Source organism: Dunckerocampus dactyliophorus, chromosome 9 (genome assembly GCF_027744805.1).
Source record: "Dunckerocampus dactyliophorus isolate RoL2022-P2 chromosome 9, RoL_Ddac_1.1, whole genome shotgun sequence".
NCBI lineage: Eukaryota > Metazoa > Chordata > Actinopteri > Syngnathiformes > Syngnathidae > Dunckerocampus > Dunckerocampus dactyliophorus.
The window spans coordinates 28,004,667-28,022,786 of record NC_072827.1 but is presented as its reverse complement, the minus strand read 5'-3'; the positions used below and the strand labels follow the sequence as shown (position 1 = coordinate 28,022,786).

Genomic DNA, 18,120 nt, shown 5'->3' with positions numbered 1-18,120 from the left:
CCATTCTTTTCTTCTCCTTATATGGGTCCGGGTCGTGGGGGCCAGCAGTCGCGGTAGGGATGTCCAAACTGCGCGGTCTCCAGCCACCTTTTCCAGTAGCACAGGGAGGGCACCAAGGTGTTCCCAGGTCAGCTGTGAGACATAATACCGCCAGTTTGTCCTAAGTCTGCCCCGGTGCCTCCTACCTCAACTGGCTCCTCTCAATGTGAAAGAGCAGCGGCTCTACTCTGAGCTCCTCCCGGATGATCACGCTCCTCACCCTATCACTTAGGGTGAGTCCAGTGACTAATTTCGGCCCCTCATCCGCGATCTCGTTCTTTCGGTCAAGACCTACAGCTCATGACCATTGCTGAGGGTGGGAACATAGATCGACTGGTAAATTGAGAGATTTGCCTTCCGGCTCAGCTCTCTCTTCGCCCGCTACAGCGACCACATTACTGAACAAGAGCCCAGGATACTTAACTCCTCTACCTTGAGCCAGACCTCACTACCAACCCAAAAGGTGCAATCCACCCTTTTCCGACTAAGAACTATGGCCTCAGATTTGGACGATTTGGAGATGTCTCTTCCCAGAAGCTTCACACTCAGCTGTACACCTCCCCAGAAATCCAAATCGCAAAAAATTGAACGCATTGAAAGAATTGAAACGTTGAGCACAACAGGTTTATCGGATAGTATGAATGCATTTTGTAGCTACTGTACAAACCAATGTTTTGTGCTCTCATCAGGATCGCAAGTACTTTTGTAACAGTGAAGTGTGATTTCATCACTTCCACATCTACAAAGCTGAAGTAGACCGACACTAGATTAATGTTTCATTTGCTGGAATGTTCGTGACCCTCATGGCCTGTGTGTGTGTGTGCGTGTGTGTGTGTGTGTGTGTGTGTGTGTGTGTGTGTGTGTGTGTGTGAGAGAGAGAGAGACAGAGAGAGAGAGAATTGCCTTTAATGGTCACTTACACAGAGGTACAAGTGAAATTGCGCAATCACCCGTCAGTACATAACATACAATATGACAGGGGGGCAGACAGGACAGGATGACTGGGCAATTAAAGGGGAAGAGGAAAGGGGAGAACAAGAGGAGAGGGGACGGGCAAAAAAGCTAAAAAACAACATTTTGCAGTGTGTCTCTTGGCTGCACTGCTTCAAGCACATGTATGTGTATGTTATGTGTATGCTTCTATGTGTTCGCAAGTCAATCTACTCTTCCCAGGGCCTTCAGAGTAAGGAGTGATGGCCCAGTGGCATTTAAACTGTTAGCAATTGAGCTGTTTCTTTAACCAATCAGATTTCAAATTGGCCTCGCAGGTGAACAGTGACGTTAGCATTTTTTCGTCCTCTGATTGGTTGATCAGAGCAAAACAAGGTAAAGTTCGACAAACAGAGGGTGGCGGTAGTGCACACCAAAAGTTGCTTGCCAACCGCCAGTAAACAACAGAAGAAGAGTCTGTGGCGCCTTGCAATAACACCACCGGCCGACATAGGAGGAGAAGAAATTGACTAATTCACTGGTGATGGACGGTCTTAAAAATCAAATTTCAAGGTGCCTTTTTCCCTAGAAAGGGTTTGTTAGTCACTTCCACTAGAAGACTTCCAGACCAGTGCTTACAAGTGAGTGGTGGATGTGATGTATTTTATTTATTGATTTTAATCAATATTTGTCTTGGCATTAGACAAGTATTGATTCTGAACTGCTCTAGGTGATGCTAAAGGTTTGGACTTTGGAATTACTGATGCATTTGAAGATAAAGGGTTAGCTGGGTTTGTTATTTTAGTAATAATGTTATTCATGCCCAATTATTTAATGCCTCACATGGTTATATTGCGTTTTTGCATATTATTGGTGGTTGGTATAATTGCGACATGATAGCGGTGGTATTAAGAGGTGGATTAAGTCGGTTAAGTCTCAACTGAAGGCCCAGGTTCCAAATGCACTCGTAGTGTAGTTTCACAACCTCTATCTGGCTCATTTTTCATCGGACCACAGGAGGAATTTGATTTTACAGACAATGTATATTTCATCTGCAGAAATGCCAGCGCCCGTTCATGTGTCTAAGCAGATGTTTGTTGTATTTAATGCCCAAGTGTAAGCAAGTGGAACTATCTGTTGTTTTTGTTTTCCCATCCCAGTTTTTTGGGAAATGCCACCATTACTTGGTTGACTGAGCCACAGATGAGCTGCAGAAGCCAAATTGCACCACAGCTATTTTTCATCCATGTGAGTGCTCCACAGACAAACTGGCCTGTTCTCTTTTCTTATTTGTCCTTGTCTGCTGCAGCTTCGTCGCCCCAATGTGAGTGGACACTGGACATCAATCCCGATAAAGATCACAGACTTAAAGTGGCTGTTGTGATTCTGTTTTAGCTCAAATAGGCCATTTTTACACCCAAGTGGCGCACCTATTGGTAAAGATGGAGTAGATTGTCTTGCTTCAACAAGGTGTCTTATATGCACTCTGCATTGGGGAAACAACATGAGTTTCAGATGTTGTCTGTAAAAGCCCTTAGGCTCGGTATAGTACCAGATCTGAACGGCTGTGTCTGCATGCTAACTAAGTGTTCCCACAGCTGGATGGGGGCCTATCTCAGAAATTTGGCTTAGAGTGGTCCACAGTGGTCCAGATCTCTTAAATGAGCGACATTCGTTCAATGGAAGTCCATGTTTTCAGTGTCTCTCTCTTTGGATACGTTTCAGCAAGCATCGTCGGGCACAATTACAGTATCTTAGATGCTAGCAGCAACTCTTGTTTACTTATCATAATTTCATCCCGATTGTCTTTTTTGACCTAAATTGGCACAACATGTTCTTGACAGTTTTTACATTTATGATAGATATTCATAATTATTTTATACTGCGAGCAGACAAACGCAAGGCACATTTACATGCAAAGCAGTGGAACCTCAAGCTAAATGGAAGTGTCCACAGATGTTCAAACAAAGCACAGCGAAGGTCAGCGTCAATAAACACATGATCATCATCAGGAAAGTTCATACTTTTTGCTCTCCTGATGAAGATTATGCTTTACACGCCACAGCACCACTGAAGTGCTACTTCAGAAAACCATTTGGCAGCGATGCAGCCCCATATTACACTTTCACAGCTGCATCACAAGCTTATTCCCATCCACAGTGTCAACAAACACAAGTGTTTTTTTTAAAGGCACACACATAATTGGCAAGTAAATGGAGCAGGAGCTGATCTAATGTGTCTCAGCTTTTTACTCCACCATTAGTAACCCCACGTCTTTTAAAGAATGACAGGCCAGACCTAAATGGTCATCAATCAGATCGCAAGACTACATTTAGGTGGTCTCATTTGTTTTACTCTGCATTTATTCTCCACAGAACAAAACAGCAGGGACAGTATTGCTCACGTATGTTACCGCATTGACCCGACTGGAAGCTGGAGCCTATCCCAAGTCGCGCATGACACTATTCAATCAGTACTAAAGGCTGTTGGCAGCACTTTGAGGAGAAATTGATCCTAAATCAGTCAAAAAGCAGCCATGGTTTCATGGTACCAAAATAACCAATGGGTACCTTGCCACGTTTTGTTCACTTTCAGTGTGGTACAAATCACACTGGTAGTTGTAAAACAGACAGACTTCTCATTGAACTCTTAAATATTTCTTTCTACAGCCACCTATGCTATTGAAATCCTAATCTGCATCCTGTAATGACTGACATGTGCAGTGACCAATAAATAGTGACTATAGCCAATTACTTGTTCACCACTACAGTATGAGGTTTATACATATCACAACAAGGTTCTGCCAAGATTTTAACTTTTAACTTTTAACTTTTGCCAGGAGCTATTTCTTGAATTCAGTAGTGTTTCTCACCTTCCTTATCAAAATTCTGGCACTTGAAACTTTCTTTGGCTCCATTTTGTGTTATTTTTCAGACGTGATCAAAAACGTTTAGAATTGCTGTCTGCATGTAAAACTATAATTGTGAAAGTGTAAAAATGCGTTTTGTCTTTCCAGAACAAATTAATTCGATTTACGTAATTTCTTATGGAAAAAGTTCATTTGGTAAGAATACAACTAACCAAAGATTCACTCTATTTGGAATCACATTATGTACTTCATTGATCATAAAGGTGTCACACACAAAAAACTCCAACCGTTCTGGTGTGTGGCACTGCAGATAATGCTCCAGTTTAAGTCCTTTACGTATTGACTGACATGCAGGCTACCTATGACAGTGTAGTTAGAGATCCTGCAAGCAGGCGGCGCTTGAAAACGGAGTCACTGAGCAATGTAAGCATGCATGCAGACTGAGGTAAGGACATTTTAGACCATTTTAAAATCCCAACAAGATGCTTTTCCCCCCAATTCCCCAAACATATCCTGGGAAAAGTAGACATCTGATGCTAAGATATTGCCGTTTGAAGTCTTCATAGCTGCGAAATGCTCCATTTTTAGTTAGTTGCTTTTAGTTGGAAGTGCCACTTGAGACGCAATGCTGCATCGGCATACATACCCTATGGGGTTTAGTGCATATTAAAAGATGATCATTTTCAGATTTTCAGCAGCTTGATTGTATAGCTATACCAAGGGACATATTGGTGCTTGAATTTGTAGATGTATTGCACTGAAATGAAACTTAAAAAGAGTTCAGTGAATGGGACATGAGCTTATTTACCCCAAAATTTGCCAGCTTGTGCCTCACCTAAACGTTTATTCTTTTAGCCTCCGGAATCTGTGTTCTTAATATAACACAATGTAAACTGTTTTTAAAAGGGGGCTGGCTTTATTACTGGAAAGCGCTGAAAACAAAATAGACAGTAATGGCGTGCGTCTAGTGTTCAATGGAGCTCTGGCTGGAGTCCACACAATGACATTAATGAGACGTTGACCTTCTAGTAGCGCCCGCAGCTGGTACGACTAGATGGTTGGCTTTTCCATTAAATGAATGACTCAAAAGTGATTTTTTTTGTCGCATGTAGCCAAACTAAATTTGTTTGGCGTGAACGAGTCAATCAACGTAAACATGTAATTTGCCCTGAAAAGCCTTTGTGCCTTATAATTGTGTGTGTGTGTGTGTTTGTGCGTGTGTGTGTGTGTGTGTGTGTGTGTGAGAAGAGGCAACTGACACAAGATAGTGTTGTGTATTGGATTCTGCTTTGTGAGCTTTATTTGGGGATCTTATTCAGAAAATTAAGATGTAAATGTCAAATGGCATATTTGCATTTAACATGTATTGATTAGACACATGTATGCCACAAATGTTCATAAAATAAGCCTTATCATTAATATTTCCAGATTCTAGTGTCAACTTCAAAGTCAAAGTCTGACTTGTGGTATTTTTTAAGCACTTTTTCCAACAGGAAATAACAGAAATAGAAATCTGTTCAAGGTTTAAACTGTCATAATCATAAAACTACATATTAGCTGTACAGTCATGTAATATTTTAACATTAACCGTGGAAAAAGTGTTAAGACTGCTACAGACATAAAAACAATAAAAGGATAAGTCTACAAAGGCGTACTACGAATGCCATCTGCTCTGCAGATGTCATTTGGTAACACTTTTAATTAGCACACAATTGTAAAAACAAGTTAAACACTAGCCATCTATTCATTTTCTATACCATAGGTGAGCTGGAGCCTGTCCCAGGCGACTTTGGGTGAGAGGCGAGGTACACTCTACAGTAGACATACTGTAGACAGCCAACCATTCTCACCCACATTAACATCTATGCACAATTTAAGGTTTCCAATTAACCCAACAAGCATATTTTTGGAAGCCGGCGTGCCCAGTGAAGACGCACGCACACACATGGGGAGAACATGCAAACTCCACACAGAGATGTCTGAACGGATATTCAAACCCTCAATCTCCTGACTGTGAAGCCAACATGCTCACCACTACTGCAGAGCACCATGTGGCCCAAGTTAAACACGATACAGTCTCCCCTTGTTTATCGTGGTTAATTGGTTCCAGACCCGACCGCAATAAGTGAATTTCCGCAACGTAGGATTCATTATTACCAAATGCAATATTTCCATAGTTCTAGCAAAGAAAACTTATGTAGGATTTTCTAAATACAAATATTTTTACCATTTTACCGGGAGAAGGACATTTTCGACAATTTGAAAATCCAAAGAAAATCTTTCTTGTCACTTGCAAAAAGGAGACACATCTTGGGAAAAGTAGACATCTGCTGCTAAGATATTGCAGTCTTTATATTTGGGAAATGCTCCATTTTTAGTTATTATATGTGTCAACATTTCAGTTTCCATCCATTTTCTTTAAACTGCAATTCTCTCTTTATAATGCCAGATGCCATGCTGCTGGTGGCTCAGAGACTGGAGGGACCTTTCAATATTGAATCCGTCATGGACCCCATTGATGTTAAGATCTCAGAGGCCATCATGAATATGCAAGATAATAGTGCCCAGGTCTCCTACAAGGTATGTCTAAGTCTCAACGCCTACACTCATGCACCAGTAAATTGCTGGTCTGGAAGTTGTATAATTTAACACATTCTTATTAAGTCCAAGTTTAGGACTTGGGATGGAAATCACATGTTTTAGGTTGGTTGGATAATCTTAGGAAAGACGACATCCATCCTTCCATTTTCTATATCGCTGGTCCTCAGTAAGTGGAGCCTATCCCAGCTGAATCACAGGGCACATGTTGCGACGTCAGTTCACATTTCCTGTTTCCACATTATTGAACTCCTGGATTAAAATCATAGACATCAAGAAACCAATGCCACATGGGACTGAAGAAGACTCTGGCAGCAGAGGATGTCGATGTCAACACAATGTCACTTGTTTGGTCAAGGAGGTGAAAACGCTCCGCATGGAGAACGCCGAGAAGGACGAGTGTCTCGCCCATCTGGAACAATACACCACAATGAACGATGTGGTAATCACAGGGCTCCAGGTGGAACCCCACACATACGCCCTGGCAGTGAGCAGCGGCAACAACAAAGAGAGATACTTGACAAGCTGGATGTCAGATCCACAGAGCAACATGTGGCTGCTTTACTGGAGTCAAGAGGGGTTCACATCGACTGACAACATTGAGGCATGTCACCCTTTGCCCAGGCAAAGCGCTACCGACATACCGCCCATCTTTCTTGGAGTCAACAAAGTTACCTTTCTGAAGCAGGGGAGGAAACTATAAGGAACAAATATTTACATGAATGTAAGCCCGAAAAGCTTGACATCTCAGAAAACAGGGAAATTATGCGCTTCGATGTGTGTATTCCGGAGTTTGGGGAGTATCCGGTTGGGTTTACCTGCAGAGGTGAACCCAACCCGACACTCCCAGGCAGCTTCACACTCGGTTGCGAACCGATCCAGTGAGAGTTGAAGGTCACGGCTCGATGAAGCCAGCAGGACCGCATCATCTGCAAGAAGCAGAGACTCAATCCTGCAGACACCAAACCGGAACACTTCAACGCCCTGGCTGTGCCTAGAAATTCTGTCCATAAAAATAATGAACAAATCTGTGACAAAGGGGACTGGAAACAGGTCCGACTTATTGCTGGCAATGTGAACCAAACTCTGACACGGGTCATACAGGGAACGAACAGCCTGAATTAGCTGCTCTGATACACCATACTCCTGGAGTATTCCCCACAGACTTCCTCGAGAAACACGGTTGAATGCCTTCTCCAAGTCCACAAAACACATGTAGACCAGTTGGGCAAACTCCCATGAACCCAAAAGGACCCTGCAGAAAGTGTAGAGCTGGTCCACAGTCCCACAACCAGGACGAAAACCACACTGCTCCTCCTTAACCCGAGATTCAACGATCCGGTGGACAGCACACAGCAATGCATAAATAACCCAAGTAAGAACTAGGTACCTAGTTGATGTCAAGATTGTACAAGGACATTTATTGTAATGGACCATATAGTCTTATACAGAGGTGAAAGAAAGCCAGTGTTTGCGTGTCTCAAGTAAGTCTCAAGTGTCGAGTAAAGATGTGCAAGCTCAAGTCAAGACAAGACAGGTCGAGTCAAGTCCTCACTGAAAATGTCAAGTATTTTCAAGTTATCAGACTCCATTTCCGAGTCAAAGTCCAAGTCAATTGATGTTGTCAAGTCAATTCCAAAGCCATCAAAATTGTGACTCGAGCGTGACTTGAGTCCACACGTCTGTACATACTGTATATGCAGGAAGATCACAATGAAATACGGCCTTCCCATAGTCAGATGAGCCCGCCAACCACTAAAACAGAGGGCAGCTTTGTTAAAAAAAGGGAAAAAAATCCCCAATTAACAGGCTTTGCTACATATTGTATCTTGAACTAAATGCTGGCACTCTGCCACTATCCACACTTTCAAACTGTCAAAATTTCAACATTTGGACACACCACAAATTACACACCACAAATTAGACTAATCTCTGAGATTTATTTTAAATTGTTGAAAAATAGTATAATATGGGACCTTTAACATTTGGGTTATTTTTGTATTATTGTTTACTTTTGTTTTGTTGGTGTCTGACTCGTGTCTTTATTTACATGCATTTTGGTGCGTGCACATGCAAATTGTTACGGGTGTTCAGTAAATGTAAAAAGATATTCAGAGTTGCTTGAAAAAATATGTACAGAAGAAAAACATACATATAGGCGCTAAAATGGAGCTGGGCACTTGTAAACGCAGCTTTTTAGCATTTAATGGGTTTTATTGTGTTTTCCCAAAACCACTAAATTGTTGCCAGAAGCAAAACATGTTTTAAAAAATGTAGAGGGTTATAAAGATATCTGTTTTTCCACTTTTTTGGGGCTTTCTCATCCAACAAATGCATTTTTTCTCATGGTATGCAGTACTGTATGTGGTGTTTTTTCAAAAGCTTTAAAACTTAAATAACACATTGGTCACAGTCCAGCTGAATCACCTACAGCATCACCGTGGTTGCCTCAGCATGACACGAAGCAGCCCATTATACCAGCAGTGTGGTGTTCAATGAATAGCACAACGCTAACAAAACATCATGTTTTTTCTGCGTTTCCTCCATCCAAAGTCATTTCAGACCCTAACAGTCAAGTGCCCATGTTTTTTGTAATTGCAGGTTTTTCAAGGTTGTGGCCAACCAAAACCCTCAGGAATGACTAGGTCTACTCGTGGCGTTCCGGATGTGTTCAACGCCCGCTTCAGGCCGTACAATCCAGACGAGCGTCCCACCACGGCAGCTGGCACAAGCCTAGACAGACTGGTAAGGGCATCAAATAGCTCTGCTTTTTGGCTCAGCGTAAACACCATTTGTCTTGACTTGACTCTGACTTGACACTGTTGATTAAAGCTTGTGATTTGCCATCGTCAGCCCCCGCGGACAGGAAATTCATTCTCTGTGCTCGTCCCGCATTGAGGCGCATCTATCGATTGGTGTTTGTTAATGAATCAACAGCGCAGACAGACGAGTGAGGTGTGGCGCGACATGTGCCCTTCATCCTGCCTGTCTGCGTACTTGGCAAACAGACCAGGCTTTTCTGAGGCGGACCGTGGCCATTGTTTGCTGCAAAGCAAGCCTTTATTTTATATCAGATTTGGCTGCATGTTTGTGGAATTGGATCGTGATACGTGTATTTCCATCTCAAACAACCTTGAGGGCTAAAATGCTGCATCAGAATAAAGGTTATGTGCTGACAGCCGAGTTAGCCAAAGCATAGTTCTCATCATGGGATAAATACTTCTGCAGCCTCAATGCCTTTGTGCCTCTCCTACCCTAAATCGTTTGTGTACTTTTAAAGGCCTTTAAATTGTTGGCATTAGACGCAGTATAAAAATACAATTGACCTGAACGTAAGACACCCCCTCTTTCAAGAATCGTAGGGGTGCACGATAATGATCGGCCCAATATGAGGAATTATGACATCATGCCAATAAATCCGAGATAACATTAAAAATAGCTCCGATAACCGATAATTTTAAAAAACCTCTTCAATGCAGCGACAATCCCCATACTGTGGTGTGCATTATTGGCCGCCTTTTCTGTGACACGCTGCACACCTCCCCTCAGCTCACATGTAAACAGTCATGGTGGCGATCGTGTAGGACTTCTTTACCGTTTCAATGGAAGACATTACACGTGCTATTTGCACCAAATGTTCTGCCAACATTCCGCAAGGAGGGAAAAAGACATCGACCTTCAACAAATAAAAACGTCTTACAAAGACGCCAGCACTGCTAAAGAAGCGGCCACAAAGCTAGCCACACTGGACGACCAGCCCTTTACCATTGCGGAGGATACCGGCATAGAGCCACAGTTTGTTGCCGATTTCAATTTATACAGTTGTGTTTGTTTGAAAAAAATAAACGTCAGTTTCTGGAAACAGAACTTTTGTCTTTTTTTGTTACTTTTATTTTTTGTTTAATATAAATAGTGATGTAATATTTGCCTAGAATAAATCTACAGCTACAGTTAGTCTAATCCACTTTTGAGTCTCTTACATTCAGGTGTGCGCAAATTACAGTTAAATCAAAATTTAAAAAATTAATAGCTATGAATAGGTTATGGGTATCCGTCTTAAGAGGCAGAAAGTTGGGATTGGTTTGTAAAAAAAATCTATCGTGCATCCCTAGTTTTTAGAACAATATCTTTGAAGACAAAATCAGTCAGCGGGTCTCTGTGTCGCATATTGTCGTATATTAACAATGGTTAAGTTCTTGTTACATGCGTAACACCACCCTGATTTGCATGTATAAATCTCTAGACGACATGTCTTTGTTTGTGGAGTATCTATTTGAATCGATACGGGACTTTATGTCAGTTTAAATTAAGGTAATTTACTGCATGCATGAATGATTTTAACATTTGTGTTTGTGTTTTAGTCCACCTTCAAAAAATCAATGTGTTTGGTCTAATACTAACTGTGTTTCTGCGTACCCTTCACCCAATTTTTGATGTTTTTTGCCTTTGTGGCTGCCTTTTTTCACTTTGTGCAAACTAATTTGTCCACCTACACTGAATTAATCAAGACTTTTTTTTTCCCTGTTTCTATGCTGCAAACCAGAGGATTATTTGGAACACGATGCAACACAGTGTAAGCCTCAACATGTTTCTACTCTTCTAAATAGGGATGAGCATTTCAGCATATTTGCTGGATGGGGAAATGAATGCTCAATTAAGCATTTCATTGTTATTTTTAAAATAGCATTTTAAATGATCTGAACTCCGGTTTCAAGCTTGGTATGGGGAATAATTCAAGTTGAGACTGAATTAACAGCACCTCTGCTAGTTGCAGCTCAATATTACGACCCATTTTGTCTCAATTGCTTCAAAGTGCAATTCCACGTACCGTCGATTGATTATTATATCCAGTCTCACTTCTCATTGTTTTGCCAGTAACGCTTTACTTTAGTAATACTTTTGTCTTCTAATGTCTCATTTTAATCTGGAAGGAGATTTTATGCGACTTAATCTCAATGAGTTGTCTGTATTTGGAAGGCAATGGCTGCAGTAACTAATTATTAATATACAGCACAGATTCTGCTTTTAAATGTGTTTTTTTAAATACAAAGTCAGCAACTCATCAAGGATGGCTGGCCATATGCCTGCCTGCCCTCAGGTACTGAGGACACCTTTGTCAATTAACCTGTCTATTCTGGAAATATCCCTGTCCAACATTAGTAATAGCATGGACTCCTCACAGAAGCCAAGAAATCAGGAGGTGACCTGCCCTGACAGAGCCGTGCGGCCAGCATCTGCTCTCGTGGTACGGCTGCTCATGAATAATCAGTCTGCATTCAGAGAGGAGATTGCAGGAACTTGTGATATACATGAAGTTCATGCCGAAAATAGCCTCCCCTAACCAGTGTTTTTTTGTAAAAGTGTGCAGAAGTTCGCCAAACTTGACCTTCATCTGTGCAATGAGTCATATCGTGAAAATATAGAACTCTGTTAAGGATGCAACTAAGTTTTCCTTTTTTTCTATGTTGATGGAGGTGTTTGAGGTCATATTTGAAATACCATGCACATCTGCTGTGAACTCACTCCTGCAGCTTACATCCAGCTGCTAAATATTAAACAGCGAGACGGTGCTGCTAATAACCACAAGGGCGGTTATATGAGGCTAAGACATACTTGAAACTGTCCCCAAAGTCACAGAGTGGTGGACTTTTTCATTTTTTATATAGTATCTCACTCACTTTAGTTATCTGATTCCTGTCCGACTCGACCAACGGCCTTTGTGCCTACTTCCTTGCCCTACCCAATACCGTACCAACTACCCTACCAATTACCCACCAACAATCTGACACAACCAGACTACTCCCCCAACTACCAAATACCTTACCGTCTACTTCCCTGCCTCCTTGCCTAGTTTTTCTAGATTGTAGGTGAGGAAATGGGTGAATTAATGGGCAAAGCTGGCCGTGTCATGCTACGTAGGACAGGAAGGGTGACTTCCTGTTTAGTGCTTTTATTTTGTATGTTGTGCTTCCCGCTGGGTGTAGTGTACAGCCGCTTCAACCTAGTGGGGCTGTGTGCAGCTGTTGGTAATCACAGTCAGTTGATTCGCTGGGTTCATAAGCCCAGCGTCATCACTTGGACGCCGCTGGTTCATTGTCCTTGTGTTGCTTATCCATGCGGTCACCTAGCCGTGATGCTTGTTGCTACTTCTCAGAACTTACCTATTTGTGCTTTCACAGAGCCTTTTTCCCTGTCGCTTTTTGCCTGCTTATCTTTGAGTACCTGCACCTGCTTGTGCATAATTAAAAGACTCTTTTCTTTCTGCATGTTGCAATATAGGTAGATGCTAAGGGCGCCGTGGCCTCCAGGGAGCGGCAAAAAATTCACCTTTAGTAGAATTACTGTAATTTGTCATGATCATCAGCATTTGATATTAAGAGGTTTGACCACTTTTTTACACTTCTATGGTAATAATGCTAAAATGTTATTTAAAACATTGCATCTAAAGTTAATAAAGTTTGTTATGGCAACAATTTGATGCCAGAATGAATGATTCCAAATTCAATCTGAAGTCTAGATGTATTTGTATTATCCAGTGCATCGTACAAAGGACACAAAAGTCCTTTAAAAACAACCAAACTTGTAGCAATAATGAAACACTTTGCTCCTTATCTGTAATGCGCCTCTGAGCCTGACAGCCTGTGGTGGCTTTATCGCTGCGTTGGATTTTCATGATCTCCATTTCTCGCCAAAGTTTTGGGAGGGGGTGTGCTCTGACAGAATGTCAGGCAATTAAAGCGTCATGGCTCATTGAGCTGGAGGTGGACCCACTCCCCCCGCCTGCCATCTTTTCCATATTCCTTCACTAACAAACGTATGGCTGTAAATCCATACGAGAAGTTCTTATCAAAGGGCAAGTTAAACTCTTGTCAACTTTTCGCAAGCCGGAACAGTGTCGCTGTCTTGGGTAATTATTGTGCACTGGTACGTAAAAAAGGACATGAGGGAAAACAAAGACGTGTTTTGCACGTGGAATCCATTTCTACCCCAGGTAAATTCGGCTGCACTAATGATTGCACAAAGCATCCGCTCAGCTATGCGACACATAATTCTATTTGTAACATAGACAATGCAGTGGAAAACAATAACAGGATGTCATATTGTCTTCAAAGAGCTGCAACTGGCACTGCGGCTCAACTTCTTATTTCCTTTTATGTTGTGCATGAAAAGAGAATGTCCCGGTAAAAACCTTCCAACCACAGCAGTCGCAGACAGGCTTGTCGCATTTTCACATTCAATAAAATATGTTTAATAACAAAAAACACAAAGAGACATACAGAGAACCCTTCAAAAATATTGCAACTTGGCCAATCATACTGTGCAAGGCCCCACTTCACACCAAAAATCTGACACGATTGGCTTGCGTGAGTGCTTTGATCCTTGCTTAAGTTTTGGCACAAACGGAAGAAGTGGGCCATGTTGGACCATTATGGAGCCTTCCTTTGATACCGTATTGACTCAAACTGTAAATTCATGTCTCCTTCACTTTTCACATGGGGGCGAACATTCGGTTATCACAGGCTGTGCAGATGTCAGAGTATTATAAGGGTTTAGAGCTGAATATACAAGCCGTATATAATCAAAAATAGCTGAATGTGGTGGAGTGGGTCCATACACTCTTAAGAAGAAAGACTCTTCACAAGATTTGAAAGCGTTCCCAGCATCACCCAAGTTGACATTTCAAACTATCTAGCCGCCCGTATTTCTAGACTCGCAAGGAGTTCAAGAACTACAAAAGTAAGGAGGCACATCATTTATTTACATCTGGTTGGGTCCACGAACATGTTCAAACATGAATAATTATACTAGATTAATACATCTCTCGTAGGCTGCATATCCCATAGCAATGACATACTGTATCTTAATATCTTTTACATTCAACTTTTACTTCTAACAGAAAGCCAAATAAACAATCAAGTAATCTTTCGACTTGAGACATTCATACCTATGAACAATTTAGAGTCTCCAATTAACCTAACATGCATGTTTTTGGAATGTGGGAGGAAACCGGAGTACCCGGAGAGAACATGCAAAGAGATGCCCAAGCGGAGATTTGAACCAGGCCTTTCCGATCTCCTGACTATGTGGCCGACATGCTAACCACTCGGCCCTGAAAAAAGTTCAATAAAACAGTAACTTAAGTGGTGGCCAAAGACTTACAGTAGCATATGACAGCGCAGTGAAAGATGTTCAGATGGTCAGAGCTTGATTATTGTGACCTCACACCATTTGTAAAAGCTATCATTGCAGACAAATTATAGCCCCTTCTTTTTCACAGAAGAGATATAATTTACTGCTGTCTCTTCCTTGCCATCCCTTGCCATGTTAAACATTTTCATTCGGCTGAAAGAAGCACGCATTGTCAGTAAACAATCAACAGTGGGTATCCAACATGTACTTAGGCGTACACCCCGAGGTTTGTCCAAACTCGCTCACCGCAAAACCAAAAAAAAAAACAACAACAATTCACGGACTCAATTCAAAGATGTCCAAGATGGTTTCGAAAAACCCACTTACAGCGATCTTCTACGTGGGTTCGCTGGATAAATGTGAGGGCATACGAGGATTAACAATACAAACACAACTTGGGTTTGTCAGTGTCTTCCCTATTTATTCTGCATTGTTTCACCTCAAGTAAATTTATAAATCTTTGTCTTGCATTGACCTTGTTTGGTTTTTTTTGCCTCCAGCCCCATTTAAACAGTTGTTAATTCCTGGTGCCGACACCACCCACCCTCACTAGCGCTGGTAACATGAACACCTGAATCTGCACTTTTACCTGACACCTCGTCAAAATAAATATTGAATGTATACATTGTATGTTACACAATATAATTGTGCAACATAGTTCTATACAAATGAAGAGATTCGAGCCAAGGGCTTTAGAACTACTTAGAGGAGAGGTGCGAAAATGTATTTTGTGTATTTTAATGTTTTTATCAACTCAAAATTTTATCAAGGAGCCTTTCAAAATCAATACAATTATTGCGTTTACATATATATCCCTAACCACTGAGACCATTTCCTTTGTGGGGACCTATCACAGAACTGAGGAGTAGTACCCTCAAGAAGAATTAGAAGATGGATCCATTGGGTTGAAAAACCTGTACTCTGACCACGGCACACTACCACCGCATAAAGGGATGATCGGAGGATTCAAGGATCCTTCAAACACGCCACAGATAGCCTCACACCTGTCCATCCCATTTCTGACAACAAATGTCGCACAGCTCAGAAGACTAGTACCTTCAACTCTTCTCTTCTAAAAACTGTACACTGACCTTGACTCCAAAGAACCAGAATACATAATCATAGGCATGCCTAACCTCCTACTTCTGACACCATTTGTATGCACATCTGAGGAGTAGTACCCTCAATGAAGAATTGATCAAGGGTCTATTGGGTGTAATATGTTATTTAATCTGTACACTGAGTCCAATATACTACAGCATATCCCTCTTCCATGCTTTTCCAGTATCTTAACGTCGAGAATCCAAGAATCCTTCAAATAGAGAATGCCACGGATTGTCTTACGGCTATCAATCCTACTTCTGTCACCATTTGTAGACAAAATCCTAACAAACTGTATGACCCTAGGACCAAAGATAGATAGACCATAGATAATAGACGTATCTACTACCCAATCGTAGAGACAACACACTCCATCACACTACCTCCCCCTTTCATCCCTCTTGGCTAACTCCCACTTCTAACACGACCTGCATGGAAATCTGAGGAGTAGTACCCTTCGATCCAGGTTTGATCAAGTGTCTATAGGGTTGAAAAACCTGTACACTGACCACATGCCATGGGAGACCTCATGAATAATTATCCCACTTCTGACACCATTTGTCACTGAATTCTGACAAGTTATTACCCCTCAGCCCAGATTTCATTAGGTGTCTATTAAGTTAAAACAATATATGTATACTAAGCATGACCACAAAGACCTGGGGCCTCATCTAGAAAAAAATGTGTGTGCAAATCTGGCTAAAAGTCTCCTCATGCCGGAAACCCAAAATGTGTGTACACACAAAAATATTCAGACATATAAAAAGTGGCGTACGCACACATTCACGCAAGTTGTGGTTCATAGATTCCACCTTGGGAAGTGTGCGTACGCAACTCCGCCTCAAGTTACGCCCTTTCCACGCCTCCACTTCACCATAGAAGGTCAGTGCAAAGTGACTCATGAATGTGGCGTCCATATTAAAAAAGCCTTGATTGCACTGTAATCACGGTTGGTGGGAAGACGACGAGGATGAGGAAGTGGGCTTTCACGGAATGGCGGTGGAAATACTGGAAAAAGTGTCATATTTGAAAGACGCAGCAGTGGCATAACCAATAAAACAAACTGAGTGACAGCACGTCCGCTGTCATCTGTGGGAGTGGAACGGGGCGAACTGAGGCAAAACTTAAAAAAAAAAAAAAGTGGTATGATATCAAGGCACATATTTCCCATTTTAGTGAGCATATTTCTACATTTTTCCTTGCTGATACCACATTTTAGATTAATATAAGCTTAGCAGATGAATATATATTTAACTAATGTTGTGTGTTCAAAGCACAACAGAAGAAAACCCCCATCATTGATGGCAAAGTAAAGAGTAGGTTTGGGCACATGGCCCTGACGCTATCCACATAAATAAAGGCGGTGACAATACCCACACAAATAAAGGCAGTGGTAAATAACGGTTGCTATTGATGACACACTTCACATATGCAATGAAAAACTATTATTATTTCACAAACTGTCCAAAGAAAGGGGAGAAATTAGAGCACTGAGCCATATTATCTCTGTCTTGCAAACGTAAGCCCTATAAAAGTATTTAATTGACAACTTCATATTATAATTAATATTAATCAAAATATTCAAGCACTGTCGTGTTTTTGATGTATTTTTGTAGTCCGGTTACTACACTTGTACGTAATGGTGTTTATGATAAATGACAAATGATATCCATCAGTGTCATGTAAAATAGCAACACTTTCTATAAATGTTTTTAAGTCAATAACAGCATGATGTTGTAACACAATGACGGCTTTATTGGATTCCATTGCATGTTTATTGCTAACAAATGATTTCACTTCACCACTTGAAATGTGCGTCGCCTTTTTGCCATGTCTCCAAAAAGTCCATACACCAGCTACAAAGGTGCAGTACCGGTGCGCACATTCTCACGTCAGGTTGGGTTTTATAGATCACATACTTTGCGCGGAAAACGGCGTATGCAACTTTTCGGCCCTGTTTTGTGTGTACACAAGCTTTATCGATGAGACCCCTGGGCTGTCTGGGCAAGGTAGCCGTATCACATAGACAACCATTGTGAACGCCTGCGCCTCCACAAAAACAGGAGTCAGCCAGCTTTAATTCCCCTGATGGGATTAATCAAGACAGCTTTAAATTAAAGTCAGAAGGGGGGTGTCTTCTTGTTAAGACCTCTCACTGCAAAAAAAGTGTCAGCATGCTGAATCATTATCTTCTACTCAGCAAGTATTGGACTTCAGTCAAGTTTTCTGAGTGTTTGCCTTTATTTGGAGCTTTTTTTCTACCGCAATACGCTACCCTGCTAGTAAATTGCTGTTAAGCACTGTGTGCTGCATGATGTGTGATTGTGTGTTGAGCTACATGTTTTTCCTACTTACATTGGCGGGGTTAATGTGTGCGTTCATGTAGTTTAACA

At 41.5% G+C, this 18,120-nt stretch overlaps 1 protein-coding gene across 2 annotated transcripts in view; it reads left to right on the top strand.

Annotated features, from left to right (window-relative positions):
• gpc6b (glypican 6b) overlaps window positions 1–18,120 on the top strand; it is a 95,889-nt gene that overhangs the window by 50,589 nt on the left and 27,180 nt on the right. For both annotated transcript variants that reach the window (XM_054787069.1, XM_054787068.1), the window contains exons 5-7: window positions 6,288–6,418; window positions 9,038–9,181; window positions 10,980–11,009. In XM_054787069.1, coding sequence (XP_054643044.1) covers window positions 6,288–6,418; window positions 9,038–9,181; window positions 10,980–11,009 — 305 coding nt within the window. The remainder of the gene's footprint in view (window positions 1–6,287; window positions 6,419–9,037; window positions 9,182–10,979; window positions 11,010–18,120) is intronic.